General features: G+C 39.7%; 1 protein-coding gene across 2 annotated transcripts in view; it reads left to right on the top strand.

Moving 5' to 3' along the window:
- Positions 1-209: 209 nt before the first annotated feature.
- RNLS (renalase, FAD dependent amine oxidase) overlaps positions 210-14,487 on the top strand; it is a 107,925-nt gene continuing 93,647 nt past the window's right edge. Inside the window, exons 1-3 of one of the 2 annotated variants that reach the window (XM_075216396.1) lie at positions 210-402; positions 13,297-13,402; positions 13,979-14,121. In XM_075216396.1, the coding sequence (XP_075072497.1) occupies positions 228-402; positions 13,297-13,402; positions 13,979-14,121 (424 nt within the window). In that variant the 5' untranslated portion in view covers positions 210-227. The remainder of the gene's footprint in view (positions 403-13,296; positions 13,403-13,978; positions 14,122-14,487) is intronic. The other variant, XM_075216397.1, reaches the window with a different exon arrangement.

Genomic DNA, 14,487 nt, shown 5'->3' with positions numbered 1-14,487 from the left:
TTTTATGATGCAGCATGTGATCATCTAAATACCACTACCCTTACAGTTTTGTCTTATTATTTTTATAAACCAACCATTCATCTTTTGCTCCTACAGTAATAAGTATTATTTATTATCAGCATTAGTGCTGTATGCAGGGCATTGCAGCTGAGCTCTATCACAGGCCTGTCTCTCATGCACGTTGCAACCCTGGGAAAGTGATTTTTGTCCAGCAGCTGCTGCTGTGCATGTGTGGAGGAGACTCACTGTCATTCCTGAGCTGCCTATTCCCTTGCAGCAGAACCATGTCCAGGATACTGATCGTTGGTGCTGGGCTGACAGGAAGCCTGTGTGCTCACCTCCTGAGAAAGGAACTGGCCAACAAACTGCAACTTGTGGTATGGGATAAAGCCAGGGGCGCAGGTAATACAAAGTCACTTAACTAGCTCACCTTCATAGTTTAAAGGGCAGTAATAACAGTGCATTGACACTTCAGTGTCTCCATGTGTAACTAGAAGGGCACAGAAATGACACCAACAACAGATGTTACGTCTTTACTTACAGTAACTGATTGTGAAATGGTCAAACAAGCACCAGCTCTCAACAATGTTCCCCAGTCCACCTTAAAAATAGTCGAGGTATTGCACAATTTGAGATATGCAGTTCACATGAGGAAGTCATGAAAACTTAACCCTTTATGTATTTTGGCTGAAGGTTGACAAAATGTGTTTAACATTGCCAGTACTTCATATATAAATTGTAATGAAACTAGGTTTTAACTATAAAGGCCCATGCACAGCAAAATCCAAATATCTGTGTGCTTTGTCTTCGTGTTTCCCAAGGGATATTGCAAGTCCCACCTATGGTGAAGAGAATGGATATCAGTTTAATGGGCAGTGCGGGGTCACTCCTGGTATTTTGCAGCTAGCCTGAGGTTGCATACTATACAGTTCATCACCTGACATGTTGCCATAAACCACACTTCAAATTAGTTTGCCAATTCCTAGGTCAAAATGAATAGTTAGTAGGGCCTATGTGGCAGGTAATAGCTTATTGACACCTTTATGCCTGCAAGATAGTTAATCTGTGAGGGTCGGCAACCGTGACATGTCGCCAGCAATTGATGTGACACTCTTGTTTTTCAGGGTTATATCATACTCTCACTCTGGAAAACGTCACTGTAAATTACAGTGGGCTTGTGTTTACAAATGTATAATCATAAATATGTCCAAAATAGAAACAGGAAAAAAATGATCTTGGGAGAGTTTAGAAATAAAGTGCAATTCTATATGCAAACACAGTGGGCCTGAGTCAGAGGAGAGCAGAGCAGAAAAAAAAAGAGTAAGTTTGCTCCTGGGAAACCATGTTACAGTGCAAGGGGTGCAAATTAGTTTATTATTTTGCACAGAAGTTAAATACTGGCTTTTTTTTATCATGTTGCACACAAATAATTGATAGCTTTATTTTTATACTGAAATTTAAAATTACTCTTTACCTCACCCTCCAATGCAACATGGTAATGCCCAGGTACAAGGTTACTCTTTTTGTTATGCTTTGCTCTCCTTAATGACTCAGGACCAGTGAGTCTACTTCGGAAAATTAGTATACTGGTATACTGATGTGGCAGGATGTGTGCCCAACATTATGCTATGCAGTGGGATACTCTGAAAATAAAGATCTCCCTTGTGAAGTAATTAATGATGTATACTATTTGCACTTGATGTTTATATAGCCTTTAATGCTGCCATTTCTGAAGATAGGGGTCTCAACACTGTTCCTAGATGTGTGGTCCCTTTGTTACAGTCTGTGATGTAGAGAAGAGGCCGGATTTGGAAGAGATGCAGTGAGAAGCTTTCTCTTTCTATGCGAGATGCTGCTGAATTCAGAGCCTGGAAAGAGATGTATCAACATAAATTAATGCTAATTAAAGATACAGTACAGATGATAATATTGAGAGAGGGTATTTTTAGTTTGTGTGTTAGTTTGTTCAGTATGAACACTAGATATGGAAATGACAATACATAATTTCCAAATGAGAGTCAATAGCTAAAAAGAATTAGATATACAATAAATAAATGTAGACAGTATGTGGTTCAAATTTCGATTTGTTATGCAGTTGTATAGCTTTAGTTGTCCTTAGAAAAAAATCCCCTTTATTCTGTTTTGTGCTGTACTTAGGATTCCTTGGTCCAGGTACATGCAAGCAGAAGGAGATGAGGTTTATGACAATAAAGTATACTGGGTGAGTGGATAATGTGAAAGTATATACTTATCTTTGTGTAATTCTTGGGTCCACAAGCCAGAGTCTGATTAAGACCTCGTGGAGCCCTAGGCAACATATTGGATTGGTTTGCTCCCCTCCCCTCGTCAATGAAGAACACCTAAAAATAGGTTAGAGTAATCCAGGCCCCTCCTTGGTCGTTAGACGGGTGCTTAGGTTGCCAAATGGCACATCTCTGTGCTGTGGTACCCGAGAGGCTGAACCTCAAACCAGGAGAGGGGTGGAGATGGTGTCCTCCACTCCCTGAACTTGTGCTGTGTCACAATGCTAGGTTTTAAGTATGTTCTTAAATTTCAAACTCGAATCACAATGGACAATTAAATAAGTGTGAATCCAAAACTATTCGCAAATATTCTAAAACGTATATTGTATTCTATTAAAAATAAATGCAAGGAAACAAAAGGATATTTTTTTCATACATAAAGTATTGTTCGTAGAAAATAATCAGTATCAATTTGCATGCTGATGTGCAGCTTTCTGTAGTATTAAGCATACTTGATTAATGGTCAGCTAATTGCTAAACAATTAATCTTGCGTTCCCTAGTTTAAAAAAGAAATTTGAAATGATTAAATACTGCTGTATCAATTACTTGAGAATGACTTACTTGTTCTGATGGTAAAAAGGCGCCCTGTTCTTGATCACACTTATGTACTGGGAGAATGGGTAAAAAAATGCATGAAAATAAATGCGCTCTTTACAGTATGTTCATGCTTTTACCAATACAATCTATTCTGCTGGTAACACATGTTAATTCATGAGAAGTAGGTTGAATTTGCTTTCTAAAATTGTAAAGACAGCGTTTAAATGTTAGAATGCAGTGTTGGGAACAGGCCAATAAGAAAACATTTCTCCTATTTTTAATGCACTTTACAGGCATTCATTATTGGCTGAAAAGCTCATTAACAGCTGATATGTGTGAAGGAGCTTAGTCACAGTACCCTATATTCCTCGATCATAGATTGTACGCTGTTTCAACAGGCTCATTCTGACTGAGTCACAGTTAATGAGCTAATGCTATGTGTCATGTCAGTGGTGCTCTGAAAACTTTGCACCATAGATAACACACCAGGTAGCTTACACTTTGTTTATCTCTGTCTTTATGTTTCACAATTGGCTTCAACACTCTGCTTGTATACGATTTCTATTTAAGCTGACTAATTTAAGTGTTCATTTAAACACAACGCTAGTTCCTAGGGTCAGACTTTAACTAGTATTCAGTGGTCGTGCTACATTTTATTTTTTATGTGGAGTAAAATTGCTCCTCTTAATATTTTTTAAGGCATATTTCTATCCAAAGTAGAGTATAGCATTATATTGTTAATTCAACATAATAGCAAATGGCTAATCATATTCAAAACTCAACATATAAGAAGGGCGTCATCGTAATTACAAATACGAGTTTTATATCTATAAAAAAAAAAAATCTTCCCTAGCTCACCAAAGATTTCTGCCGGGGCCCTTAGATTTTGTACATGCCACTCAGACTCCCTCCTTTATGCCACTCAGATCCGCACATGTTGCCAAATACCCCATTTGCTACTAAGACCTCCCACTTACCTTTTCACTCAGGGAAGCAGAGAGTAAGTCAGAGCTGGGGCCCATCACTGTCCGTAGCCAATCATTGTCAATAGCATTTGCCAGATGATCAGTCTCATACAGACTGATCTTGAGGAGTGCCAGGCTATTGCAAGATGTCATAGACACCTGTACATGCATTCACTCAATTTCTGTTAGTAAGAGTCGTCTACTATTATTACACTGTAGTGTGTATTTTATTTAGTCCCCCCATTACACTATTACTTATCTGTCACACTGTGTATTTTCTTTTCTTTCATAAAAAACACATTATTGATCCCAGAGATCTATCCCATAGTTGGCATCCGGGAAGTGGGGGCGGAAGGAGGTAAATTGCATCATTTGACCCCTAAATGTAATGATAACCTGTAGCAGCAGGGGGCGGGGCCACAATGACGCGTAAATTGCGGCATAAGGCCCACCCCCACCACTTAACTAAACGCAGTGTCCATAATCCGGGAGGACTTCCAGATATTCGGGAGTCTCCTGGTAAGCAACTATGATATCCCACAGAATGTCCTGAAAAGGATAGTTCTCAAAGTGCGCTTCCTTAAACAACTTCCTCAGGGGTGACACCCAGAATATTACTTAACAATGTATTTAAAAAAAAAAAAAATTGACTCTATGGGGTAGATTCAGTTCTCTGCGATAACAACGTGGCCCACGCACCATTACCGTTACAACGGTAATTTTAACGCAGATTTTTGTTCGCAGAGCTGCAAGCAAAAATCAACAGAGAAAATACCGGTAATAATGAGCAGCCATTACCGTAGTAACAGTAATAGTGCGCGGGCCACAGGGAAGTGAATCTACCCTGGTGATGGGTAATACAGACTGATTCTGGGTCTACAATTGGGGATAAAATGACCCAGCTGTTTGGTAGAAGTTATGGATACATTACATTGTGGGCCTGATTTATTAAGTCAAGCAAAATAAATGTATTGATCGTTTTTTATAAACGCACGTAATTTGGGCATACGCACTTCCATATTCACCTATACATCTCGTGTTGAATATGGCTCTTGGTATGCTCTGCTCTTACAAAGAATACACTGCAAAATACATATGTGGAATATATACAGTCCCAAAAGAATGCACAATAATAATAAAAAAAAATATTCAATTATTCTCACCTGTTAATAATATAGTCATGAAAAAAACATAAAAAAAAATTATTTTTACAGGAAGCACAGTTTATCATGATGTTACTAATATCTACTATACATAAAATGCATTTTTACAGTTGCTCTTGATTGCAAACACATGTCCTAGGATCCATATATATCCGTCATCACTCTCACTGAACACTTACACCTGCCTTGTAGCTGGTGCAACTGAAACAACAGGAAAACTGCTAGTCATGTTCGAGCTTGGCACACCCTTATGATAAAGCATACTTGCCAACTCTCCCGGAATGTCCGGGAGACTCCCCCATTTTGCGAGAGTCTCACGGACTCCCGAGAGAGTGTGGCAATCTCCCGGATCTGCCCACTTCACTAGGAAGTGCCCACTTCCTAGTGAAGTGGGCAGAATTAGGTCCCAAACGCCGCGATTCACCATTTGGCCCCGCCCCCCCGCTGTCAAATGACACCTTTGTGTCATGCCACCATTCAGGTCCAAAATGAAGCACATTTTGGAGGCCCGCCCCCCATCACGCCCAACTCCCCCGCAGGCTCCCAGATACCAACATTTCAAAGTTGGTAAGTATGTGATAAAGTGACTATGTGCATATACCCCCACCCATCCCCCCATGAAGTTGTAGGCTGTCGTAAGTGGCCTTGTGCTCGAAGATGAATTGCACACACACTTGTGTTCTCTGATGTATAGTTCGTATTTCTGGGCATGTGCAGAGCAACTTTGCGCAAAATACGACACGTATCAGTGTTTATGTTCCGTAATGAATCAGGCTCTGTATGTATTCATATGTGTAAGTTTTTAAAAAGCTACATTTATACTTTAATTTAGATTTTTGGCTTTGTAATGCACCAACCTCTTGCATCCTCTTTTATATTCTGAATCTATTTTTGCCATCTGTGTGTGGGTTATGTTTTATTGCCAAGGCACTGAGGACAAAAGTGCTGGAATGTTGTAAAATCACATTTTCAGTAAAACTGTGTTTTATAGATTAGCTTAAATCTCCCACTTCTACACATTGTGTATGATTTTTGTGAATAGAAAGGTGTCTTATTTTGGACAGATATATATGTATTGTATTTAGCAGAGCCGTAACTGTGCGACAGGGGCGACGCTGAAGGGGGGCGCAATTTAGGAATATTTTAGGTGCATTTGGTTAAAATTGAGGGCTAGGGGGGCGGCATTTGTCTTTCTCGCCCCCAGGCGCTAGAATTCTAAATTACGGCTCTAGACTATTTAGTGAAATTAGTTGTAGAAATTTGTAAAAGTCCATTAGTGTAGTTTCATATCAGTGGTGACTTTGGTGGTAGCTGCGTTTACCCTGTCTAGAAATAGTTGGAAGAATGTTTTGAGTATGTGTTTATTATAGATGATATGTGCATTCTGTTTCATAATCTGTTTAATCTTGCCAGCTGCTGTTATGTGGCATGAAAAGCCCCAGACAATTTATTCTCAGACTCGTTCGATTGATTGACAGTATCAGAACAATAAGAATTAACAAGATGGAAATAGAATTGTCACGCTCTGTAATAAGCCGTTGTTCAGAGTAACGTTTAGTCAAAACTCTATATGGATGATTGGAAATAATTCTGAGATTTGACTACAGTTTCTTTTTTATTGTCTAAACAGTCCATAAGGAATGTTTCTTTTCCATTTGTGATTTTGTAATAATATAATTCTTAATCGAGTCAGGAAATGCAATATTTTTGTTTTGTAGTATGTGAAAGCTGGATTAAATCCAGAATGACATAATGGAATTTTATGGACCTTTCCATATGACTAAAATATTATCAATATATCGGCACATCTGGATATTTTTGTTTATTTTGAACTGCATCATGAATATGAGAACATAGACACAAATAGGTAACATCTGAGAAATATCCACAATACAGCACATGGCGTATACACTCCTGTGAACACATATGGTTTCCAATCTGAACGACAGAGAGGGAGAACATGTCACATTATGCCACGTGAAACAAAATAGAAAAAAACATGAAGTCATGATGCAGTTTATTTTTGTTGTTTTGTGGGAGTAGCCTTGGGAAAGGATATTGGGGAAGGTAAGAATGAGAAAGGGGAGAAAGAGGTAGAAAAAGCTGAAATCCAGCGAGAGATTACCGTATTCCGCGCTCGAACCCGCGGACAATTGAATACCCCCCTTAGCGTTGATATAGGATTTAGCACCATTTATTTATGAGGCACCACAGATTCCGAGCACTGTACAATCAGCAATATACCAACAGAAGATAATACAAATAAATATTGGAGCAAGATAACAATTGTGTTAACAGTTTTACTGCTATAATAGTCACCTACTAGTATTACACTTTAGTGTGTATATTATTTAGTCCTTCCAATACATTATTATTTACCCATCACACAGTGTGTGTTTCAAGCACATTGTCCGGAGATCTAGCCCACAGAATGTCCTGAAAATCAAATAGAATTTCATGGTGCATCTCGCTGCATTTATTCACCCTATTGTCAAAAGTTGCAATGTGACGCAGGATGCCTGGGATTTGCATACGGTGAAAGTTAAGGGACTAAGTGCCACGGTTGTGTTGTCAAGTTGCTGGGGACTGGTGGGATGGCACACTATGATTTCCTATCAGTCTCTCTAGAATAAAATAGGGATGTCATACAAAATGTGGTATACCTTGTTTAATGTGATCAGTCATTTGAAACATTAGAGAATGAAAATGAAATTAAAATGCGTTTGCAGAAACGTTTGCTGCAAATTCTTTTTAGTTATTTTTCAGCACCCTGCAGCGGTGCCAGTGTAGATGCAAAGTGACTCAGTTGTTGTATTCACAATGTGACGAGACCCAGGCAACAACCTAATTCTTTAACATATGTGTACTAATTGTGTTGCAATTTTTCATTCCTCTTTTATGCCATTTCATTGTATTATGGCTAAACCACAGCGATAGAACTCATCTCAATCTCAAGTTTTCATCATATCTTTTTAATATGATTTTCACTTTTCTTGTCACAGTTAATTCCCCTCTCATTAGAAAATCACAGAAATTTAGCTAATACTGTCTTAGTGGTTAATCTTTCAGTTTTGAATTATCTGTGCAGTATTTCTTTCCAGTAGGACAGTCTGACTCAATACATTTCAGTTTAAGTGTGTACAGTCATGGCCAAAAGTTTTGAGAATGACACACATATTATTCTTCACAAAGTCTGCTGCCTTTGTTTTTATGATGTATACTTCAGATTGTCATGAAGAGTGATCAGATGAATTGCAATTAATTTCAAAGTCCCTCTTTGCCATGACAATGAACTTTATCCCAAAAACTACATTTCCACTGCATTTCCGCCATGCCACAAAAAGACCAGCTGATTCACTTGTTAACACAGGTAAGAGTGTTGATAGGGGGAAGGCTGGAGATCACTCTGTCATGCTGATTGAGTTAGAATAACAGACTGGAAGCTTTAAAAGGAGGGTGGTGCTTGAAATCATTGTTCTTCCTCTGTTAATCATGGTTAACTGCAAGGAAACACGTGCAGTCTCGATTGCTTTGTACAAAAAGGGCTTCACAGGCAAGGATATTGCTGCTAGTAAGATTGCTCCTAAATCAACCATTTATGGAATCATCAAGAAGGAGAGAGGTTCAATAGTTGTGAAGAAGGCTTCAGGGCGCTCCAGAACGCCCAGCAACCGCCAGGACTGTCTCCTAAAATTGATTCAGCTGCGGGATCGGGCACCACCAGTGTAGAACTTGCTCAGGAATGGCAGCAGACAGGTGTAAGTGCATATGCACGCACAGTGAGGCAAAGACTTTTGGAGGATGGCCTGGTGTCAAGAAGGTTTGCAAAGAAGCCACTTCTCTCCAGGAAAAACATCAGGAACAGACTGATATTCTGCAAAAGGTACAGGACTTGGTCTGCTGGGGATTGGGGTAAAGTTATTTTCTCTGATGAATCCCCTTTCAGATTGCTAGGGGCATCTGGAAAAACGCTTGTCCGGAGAAGGAAAGATGAGCACTACCATCAATCCTGTGTCATGCAAATAATAAAGCATCCTGAGACCATTCATGTGTGGGGTTGCTTCTCAGCCAAGGGAGTGGACTCACTCACAATTTTGCCTAAGAACACAGCCATGTGTATAGAATGGTACCAAAACATCCTCCAAGAGCAACTTTTCCCAACAATCCAAGAACATTTGGTGATGAACAATGCCTTCTCCAGCATGATGGAGCACCTTGCCATAAGGCAAAAGTGATAACTGAGTGACTCAGGGATCAAAACATCGAAAGTTTTGGTCCATGGCCAGGAAACATTCCAGACCTTAATTGAGAACTTGTTGTCAATCCTCAAGAGGCGGGTGGACAAACAAAAACCCTCTACTTCTGGCAAACTCCATGAGGTATATTTACTGACTGTGGGTTTGAAAAAGTGGAGATGTTGCCTGTAGCAACCAATCAGATTCTAGCTGTCATGTTGTAGAATGCTTTAAATAAATGACAGCTAGAATGTGATTGGTTGCTATGGGCAACATCTCTACTTTTTCAAACCTGCAGTTTATTAAATATACCCCCAAGCATTGATTAGGTAAGAATGGGCGGGCGGCCATCAGTCAGTTTGTGGCCCAGAAGTAGATTGACAGCATGCCAGGGCGGATTGCAGAAGTCATCAAAAAGAAGGGTCAACACTGCAAATATTGATTCTTTAAATAAACTTAATGTAATTGTCAATAAAAGCCTTTGGCACTTATGAAATGCTTGTAATTTTACTTCAGTATACCATAGCAGCATCTGACAAAATGGTTTAAAAACACTGAAGCAGCAAACTTTGTAAAAACCAATACTTGTGTCATTCTCAAAGCTTTTGGCCATGACTGTACATGGCATGTATTTTTTTTCTGTTCTGTTTGACTGGGGTCAATGTACTTATGTTTTATATTCTTGATCATCAGCCAACTTGGAAGTGTCCAAGGTTACTGAGCGTAAGAATAGTAAATCCAGCACCGAGTATATTAGGAGACTCAATAAACAGGGTGGTGTTCAATATAAAATACTTCTACAAACATACAAGGCCATCAACAAAACTTCACCTACATACATCCCCTCACTTGTCTCAAAATATCTCCCAGTTCGACGCCTCCGTTCAGCATAAGATCTGCACTTAACATACACTTCCATTACATGCTCCCATTACTGGTTACAGGGCTTTTTTCAGGCTGTACCCATTTTGTGGAATTCCTTCCCTCGCTCTATAAGACTTTCCTCTGGTCTTCAAACCCTCAAGCTTTCTCTGAAAATCCACCTCTTCAGGCAAGCTTATAATATTTCTCAACCTCCCTAGATTACTCTGATACCACCGTTTACATAGTTCACACATGACAACGACCCTCTTTGACCCACGGACAAAACATTGCTGTGTGTGACTGGATCATATAGCCCATTAAGCACTTTTTTACCTTTGCATTCTGTCTGGACCAATATGCAATATGTAGACTTAACCTCATATGTGACGAAACGAGTTTGATAACACCTTGACCAGCCTATCTCTCGTTTCTCACAAAATGTGGATTAATAGCTTGTACTTGTTATAGCCCTGGCTTTTGTTCCCCAGCTCACCAGAGTACAACTGCAGTGTCTAATTACATGTGGATAAGGGGAAATTGTAACTCATTGTAAATATGTATATTTTTTAATGTATATTGTTGATATTGCAGTGAAGCTGTTCTTAAAGTGAAGCTAGGTAGGGTATGGGTAATAATGAGATTCCAGGATACAGTAGAGGGGGCTGTAGCTAAATTCATTCTCCCCCTCCTTTCTCTACAGGAAGCAAGGACCAGCTGGGGACCCTGTGACATCACAAAGTAGTGTAAGGGGTTCATTTTAGGAGGGGCTGACTGCTACCATATCTTTGGTGGTGGGGGAGGCCAGTTAGTATCCATTGTTCTCCCTGGGACTAGTCCAGGCATGTTGTTTGCAACACAGCCGGGGGCTTCTGTGGAAGCACAGCTCATCTCCACTCCCCTTTCAACCCCCTGATCCAACACCCGCCAATGTTTAAAGAGGGAGAGAGCCAGGGGTTTCCCCAAGGAGGGTAAAACACTGAAAATTTGACCTTGGATGTAAGGAGCCACTCCAGGGGGTGTAGACGATGGTCATTCTGTGATTTGATTCCTGGAGGGTGCAATATCTAGTGTTGAGTTGCCGTTCTCTACCAGTGAAATACATCGGCAGATGCATAGGTCGTCAAGTCAGGACAGCCAGGTGACTGTAACTTCTTAAGCTAGTGGTGTAAGGGACAGATAATGTGGTGAACCTGCCTGGCATTTTTGTACTGTGTGTAGATAATATTCTAGTGATTGATTTTATTACAATAAATGTATTGTTTTACTTTCTAAGTGCTTTTGCCTGTGTGACTATACGAACATTAGAGGGTACTGGGGTAGGCTTCCCTGGCATAGTAAGGCACCCTTGGATGGCCAGCCAGCATGAAGTGGGTAGAATTGTATCTTCTTCCATTTTGGTGGCAATCAGTGATGTCACTCAGTCCCATGTCCTCTCTAGGTAGAACTGTAGGTGAACTGTATTGTAATACAGGGCTCTGCAAAGCAGTTAGCACTAGAAACCAGTTACTACATTATTCTGAACTTACTCCTAAAGGCTTTAAGGTAGAAAATGTCACAAAAAGCGTTGTGGGCTTTAGGTTGAGGGAAGATGCCGCCTAAGTGCCAATTTGATAAGGGGAGGCGCACTCCGCCAGTGGAGAACGGAAGATGGAACCGTGTCTCAAGGATGGGAAATCACAGTGAGGTATTCCCTGGAAGTATATGGAAAGGCACAAGCTAGGAGAAGGATACAAGAAGATTTCAAAGGCTTTTACTCTCCCTCTGAGAGGCATTATTAAGAAGTGGAAAGCATATGGAACCACAATCACCTTGCCTAGATCAGGCCGTCTCTCCAAACTGAGTGACAAAGCCAGGAATAAATTGATCAGGGAAACTCTCAAGAGGCCAATGGAAACTTTGAAGGATTTAAAAGTTTTTATGACTGAGATCGGTCTGGGCATATGACAAATCTTACAGGTTTTACACAAAGCTGTCCTGTATGGTAGGGTGGCAAGAAAGAAGCCTCTTCTGATAAAGTGCCACACTCAGTCTAGTTTGTGCTTTGCAAAAAAACACTTGGAGCATTCTGATGCCATATGGCAAAAGGTTGTATGGTCAGATGAGACCAAGATAGAACTTTTTGAACTGATGTCTATGTGCCATATATAGCGCAAACCAAACACAGCACAACACCCAAAACACAACATACCTACTCTGGATTATGGTGGTGGTAACATTACGTTGTTGGGGTGTTTCTCTTCAGCAGGCACTGGGCGATTTCTCAGGATGGAAGGGAAGATGGATTCTGCCAAGTACACCCAAATTCTTGAGGATCACCTGGTGACCCTCTGCTAGACAGCTGAAGGTGGACAGGTGGTTCACCTTCCAGCACAACAATGACCCTTCATATATGGCTTAGAAAACAACGCCATTTCCTAAGGATGGGAAAGTTAATGTCTTTGACTGGCCAAGTCAGAGCCCTGAACTATAGAAAATGCAAAATGTTTGGATGGACTTGAAGAGAGCAATCCAACGCTGCTCACCACGAAATTTAACTGACCTTGAACAATTCTGGAAGGGAGAATTGGCAAATATTCCCCAATTTGCACAAAGCTGGTAGAGACATGCCCAAACAGACTGAAGGCTGTAATTACAGCAAAAGGTGGCTCTACAAAATATTATATCTGAGGACTGATCACTTTTTCAAACCTATTATTCTAGTTTTTCATATTTGATTAATTTTCAGAACTGTTGCCTTTTCTTCGTTAGTTGAATGTCGTAAGGCAAAAGGTGTAACTATAGCTGGAAAAAAGTTATTTAACTTATTAACTTAGGGAACTAAAAGAGAACCTACAAACACAAACTTAAAACACAAATATTAAAAGCTAATGTCTATGTCATACAGATGACAATGACTGATTACACTAGATAATGTAACCTTTCTTACATCTGTTTTATAATCTCAGTGCTGCTGATTGGTAATATGGTCTCTTAAATGGCTGGGTATGTGCTGTACGCCTACTGAGCTGAGAACACTTTATTTACTCATCCAGGTCAGTGTTTTTCAGAAATAGGGAGCACGGAGCCTCTCTGTGCAATTATCAATGTAAACAAAATGATTAAAATGAAGCTTTGACCCCGTGCAACTTCCCAGGCAGCACATTGAGTTCATTTTGCCTCTTGTACATAAGAAAATGTTTGTTTTTGTTATGCATGCTACATTAAATAATGACTCTACTGACCATTTAGGTGGGCGCATGTCTACAAGCCGATCTCCCTCCGATCCAAATTGCACAGTTGACCTGGGAGCCCAGTACATCACAGTCACTCCGGAATATGCTCTAATGCACAAAACGTGAGCAATTTCATTTTGTTTCATTATGAAAAGGAATTAATTTATTGTTGAAATTACAAGGTTAACACAGACATAAATAAAAGCTGTGACATCACTCTTCATTATAAACAAATACATATTTACTCTTTTATTTACTCATTTGTTTTGACTTTAGTGGTTGTTCTTTATGTTTTAAATGTAAAATTTAGATCTTTAGTCTGCAATGTTCCCATTGGTTTCCATGGTAGCAAAGGTCCCTAAATATTAGAAGCACTTGTGGCTGCAGGTATTGTCCCTGCTATCATAATGGCCAGCTGCAGAGAGACTACTCATCGTTTAATGCATAGTGACCATTCAGACCAGGCTGCAGATTGAGCATAAAATAGCAAAATGTATTTCTGCAAGCTATAGTAGCCCTTTTTCCTACTTTTATTGTTCACGTGCTTGGACTTTTTCTGGATTATATACAATTATTGGTTTAGTTTGCTGTACTTTCCAAGCTTCGGTCAACAGTTAAATATTTTGCACTGCATAGTCTCCCGAGGCCAAAAGATGGTGGTGTTATAATCTCCAACTTGTTGTTTTTCTCACGCCCAGGTTTCATGATGAGCTGGTGGCAAACGGCATCTGTAAACCGTTAAGTGTTGCAGTAGAAGGGATGGTGATGAAAGATGGGTCTTATAACCTGGTTACACCTCGAGGAGTCTCTTCAATCGTCAAATACTACCTCAACCAGTCTGGTATTAGTGCATTCTAAAATATTCAATCACACAGCTATATGGTTGTTATCTTCTATATAACGAACTATAGATAGAACAATAAAAATTAACAGATGTTTCCTTGCCAAATTTGATATAATCTATAAAGTACCATACTGGGAGATTGTGTAGCTATCATCTCCACTTTCTTTGGCACACTGGCTAAATTGCATTAACCATTGCTACCATGTCATGGTAATAATATTAAAAGACCTGTACAATATTTAGTAGAGAGAATAATGATCCTAGTGATGCTTTGCTATGGCGGTCCTGTTTTAACCTCTAATTGTAATCTAATTGGACATTGTTTAACATTCTGTTTTAGATTAAGCCACAGAGGACACCTTG

This window comes from Mixophyes fleayi, chromosome 6 (assembly GCF_038048845.1).
Source record: "Mixophyes fleayi isolate aMixFle1 chromosome 6, aMixFle1.hap1, whole genome shotgun sequence".
In the NCBI taxonomy this organism is placed as follows: domain Eukaryota; kingdom Metazoa; phylum Chordata; class Amphibia; order Anura; family Limnodynastidae; genus Mixophyes; species Mixophyes fleayi.
The sequence above is the reverse complement of the archived record's forward strand: the minus strand, read 5'-3'. Positions and strand labels throughout refer to the sequence as shown.